This window comes from Artemia franciscana, chromosome 19 (assembly GCF_032884065.1).
Source record: "Artemia franciscana chromosome 19, ASM3288406v1, whole genome shotgun sequence".
Classification (NCBI taxonomy): Eukaryota; Metazoa; Arthropoda; class Branchiopoda; order Anostraca; family Artemiidae; genus Artemia; species Artemia franciscana.
Genome location: NC_088881.1, coordinates 8,718,196 through 8,722,046, shown reverse-complemented (window position 1 = coordinate 8,722,046; position 3,851 = coordinate 8,718,196). Strand labels below are relative to the sequence as shown.

At 42.6% G+C, this 3,851-nt stretch overlaps 1 protein-coding gene across 1 annotated transcript; it reads right to left on the bottom strand.

Moving 5' to 3' along the window:
• Nucleotides 1–2,357: 2,357 nt before the first annotated feature.
• On the bottom strand, nt 2,358–3,593 carry LOC136039662 (craniofacial development protein 2-like). Its single transcript, XM_065723563.1, has one exon. It carries the CDS (start codon nt 3,591–3,593, stop codon nt 2,358–2,360), a length of 1,236 nt encoding a protein of 411 aa, XP_065579635.1.
• Between the last annotated feature and the right edge of the window lie 258 nt (nt 3,594–3,851).

Below are 3,851 nucleotides of genomic sequence, written 5' to 3'. Positions count from 1 at the left end.
TATATGTTTTTAACTACGTAAAACTTGCGAATATACAACATTCTTTGCTGTCCAATTGTCTGTGCATATAAATAGATTGTCAGGTTTACCGACTCTTGAACATGCAACATATAATGGTCCATGGGAAAAAAATCCTTATTCAGGTCTATACCTCATGATTCAAATGATTGCCCTTGAGCTTTGTTGATGGTGATTGCTAATCAACGATTCCTTGTGTCGCCGTCGTCATTTGTATATCCCCCTGTGCCCCTCGGCGTCCCCTTTGTAATTATGTCCCTTTGTCCTGGTCGTCATTTATATTCCCTGTGTCCCTGTCGTCATTTGTGTCCCGGTGTCCCGGTCTGTATATACATTCGTTTTTGAATTGGTCTTTTTTTAGGTTTTAGTTTTTTACCTTTTTTTTAGTTTTTTAGTTATACCTGATGATTCTAATGATTGCCCTTGAGCTTTGTTGATGGTGATTGCTAATCGAACATTCCCTGTGTCCCCGTCGTCATTTATATATCCCCCTGTGCTCCCCGGCGTCCCCGTTGTAGTTGTGTCCCTGTGTCCCGGTCGTCATTTGTATCCCGGTGTTCCGGTCTGTATATACTTACTTACTTACTTACTTAGACTTAGGTCCTCCCACGCCTGAGGGCGCATAAGGCAGCAACAGTGGTTCGCCACGACGACCTGTCCTGAGCCTTCGACCAAAGCTCCTCCATCGAAGACCTCGCCAGCTTCGCCTCCTTCTCTAACATCCTGTCAACTGTCATTTTGGGTCTCCCTGACTTGCGGAGGCCGGGGGGTATCCAACACCATATGTCATGAGGTAGCCTTCCATCACCCATTCGCACCATGTGCCCCCAATACATCCATCGTCGCTTTCTAATGGTATCAAGGATGGGGGTATGATTTGTTATGGTATAAATCTCATCATTTCTTATTCTCTCAGTCCAATGTATATTCAAAATATATCTTAAGCAGTTATTATCGAATGCCCATAGTCGTTTTCCTAGTTGCGCAGTGATACTCCAAGTTTCACAACCATATGCAAGGACGGAGAGGACATTGCTATTATAAATTCTGAGTTTTAGCTTCTGGGAATATTTACTATTTCTCCAAACATTTCTGAGACAATTGAAGGCAGAGCCAGCCAATGCTATTCGGCACAAAATTTCTCTTTCAGGATTGGCATCTTGCGTAAGAATGCTGCCTAGATATTTGAACTCTCTCACTACTTCAATTTCCTCATTGTTGACCAAAAGTCCCTCAGCTAAGTCAGGAATGACTGCATTAGACATTGATTTAGTCTTGTTAGCGCTTATGGAGAGTCCAACAGCATTTGCCACACGCTCAAGTTCATTTATATTGTGTTGTATATCTTCTGGTTCGTGAGCAAAGAGTGCAATATCGTCTGCAAAAACACCGTCATGGAGGGTTCTTAGTGGGTTTAATTGTAGACCCTCACTGAAGCTACATCCACGAAGCACAAAATCTATGACTATGGCAAATAACAGTGGCGATAGAATGCAGCCCTGCCTTACACCCGACTGAACGGCAAACCAGTCCGTTAGGCCACCCTCGGTTTGTACTGCACACTTAATATCGAGGTAAAGCGCTTTAATTATATTTACAATTTTAATCGGGATCCCGTAATGTATTAAGATTTTCCACATGGTCTCGCGGTGTATCGAGTCGAAGGCCTTGAGAAAGTCAATAAATACTACGAGTAATTGAACCTGCCATTCGTTAGATTCTTCGAGCAGGATTCTCAGGCTAAATATTAGGTCACAACACGATGTGTTTTGGCGGAATCCATGTTGTTCATCTCTCAGAACTTTCTCCACTTTACTTTGAATTCTATTGAGAATAATTTGGCACAAAACTTTGCTGCCTACTGATTGTAAAGCGATGCCTCTCCAATTGTCACATTTAGTCTTTTGTCCTTTTTTGAAGAGTTTTATAATTACTGCCTTTGACCATTCACTCGGGACTTTTTCATCTTCCCAAATACGTGACAAAAGTTCAAACATGGGCACTGCTAGGGCGTTTCTACCACATTTCAACAGTTCTGGGGGTATGCCATCGTTACCGGCTGCCTTTCCGTTTTTCAAAGTCATTAGAGCATCTTTTACTTCACTCACCAAGAGAGGTCCAGAATATACTCAAAGATCAAACAGTGTTTCTTCAGGGATATTTAAAAAGGTCGTGGGAGGCACCTGATTTAATACCTCGGTGAAATGTTCCATCTAACGTCGATTTATGTCATCCGTCTGGGTTAATAAGATGCCTTCTTTGTTTTCAACTTGAGTTGAAGAAGCCTTCGAAATACCCGCAAGCTCCTTCGTTATAGCGTACACAGTACGACTATCTCCTCACCTGGCGGCTACTTCAGCCTGATCAGCCATAGTTTCGAAGAACACCCTCTTATCATTCCTTGTCCGTGTTTTGACTTGTTTATTGAGACGTTTGTACTGCGCTTTTAAATCATCAAGATATTCTCTAGTGCATGTCCTATTATGCTCATGTCTATCTACGATAATTTTGGCTTCTGCTCTTTGATCAATGATATCCCAGGTACTTTCAGATATCCACTGCTCTTTCTTCTTCCTGCTATATCCCACAACTTCTTGTGCCACTTCTTTCAGGGACTCGACGATCTTTTCCCATTGATTATCAATTGACAACTCGTCCCTTAGCATGGAAAATTTATTTGACAAAGTAGATGTATACTTTTGTAATACATAAGGGTCCTGCAGCTTTCTTACATTAAACCTTTTTACTGACCGCTGGGGCTTTATGACAGTTTTCAGTTTCAGCTTAAACTTAGCAACAACAAGTTGATGGTCGGAATAGCAGTCGGCACCTCGAAAGGTCCTAACATCCTCTAAACAACGTCGCCTGTGCTTGGCAATTAAAATATGGTCTATTTCATTTCTTGTTATACCATTAGGCGAGTTCCAAGTATATTTATGTATTTGTTTATGAGGGAACCATGATGCGCCGACGATAAGTTCATGAGTCGCACAAAAGTCAATTAAACGTACGCCATTATCATTGATTTCCCCCAGTCCATGCCTACCAAGGATAGCTGGGGCATAGGAGGCATCACTTCCAACTTTAGCGTTAAAGTTCCCACACAAAGTCACAATATCATGCCGATGCGCTTTAGCAACAACATTTGACAACACGCGATAAAAATCATCCTTTGTCTGATCAACGGCATCATTGGTTGGGGCATACACAACAATAACTGTCAATTTGGCCTGAGAAGTGACAAAGCGAGCCCGAAGGATTCGCTCGTTAATAGGTTCCCAGTCCACTAGGCATTTTTTGGCCCGACTACGTAATGCCATTCCAACACCTGCCTCTTTTCTAGTTTCAAGCCCAGAATACAAAATATGGTATGTTTCACTATTCAAAGTACCAAAACCGGTAAGTCTGGTCTCAGAGAGTCCAGCAATGTCAATACGGAACTTATCAAGGGTCCTCATAACACTATTGAGTTTTCCTGGCTGTGTTTCTTGATTAACTGTTCTAACATTCCAGTATCCAATACGAAAACACTCGGTCGTTTTCAATAATCCTGTCCGGGGGCGTGCGTTAGTCATCATCAAAGAAGAAGTCAATCCGAGGCTATCTGTTGCTGTTTCTTGAGTAATCAGTTTTACGGTGGTGGGTTACTAGCCCTCCGACCAACCCTCCTCCTTCTTCCAGGCTTGGGACTGGCTGTTTAACAGGCTGTTAAACAGGCGGAGCTAAATCTAATGATTGCCCTTGAGCTTTGTTGATGGTGATTGCTAATCGAACATTCCCTGTGTCCCCGTCGTCATTTATATATCCCCCTGTGCTCCCCGGCGTCCCCGTTG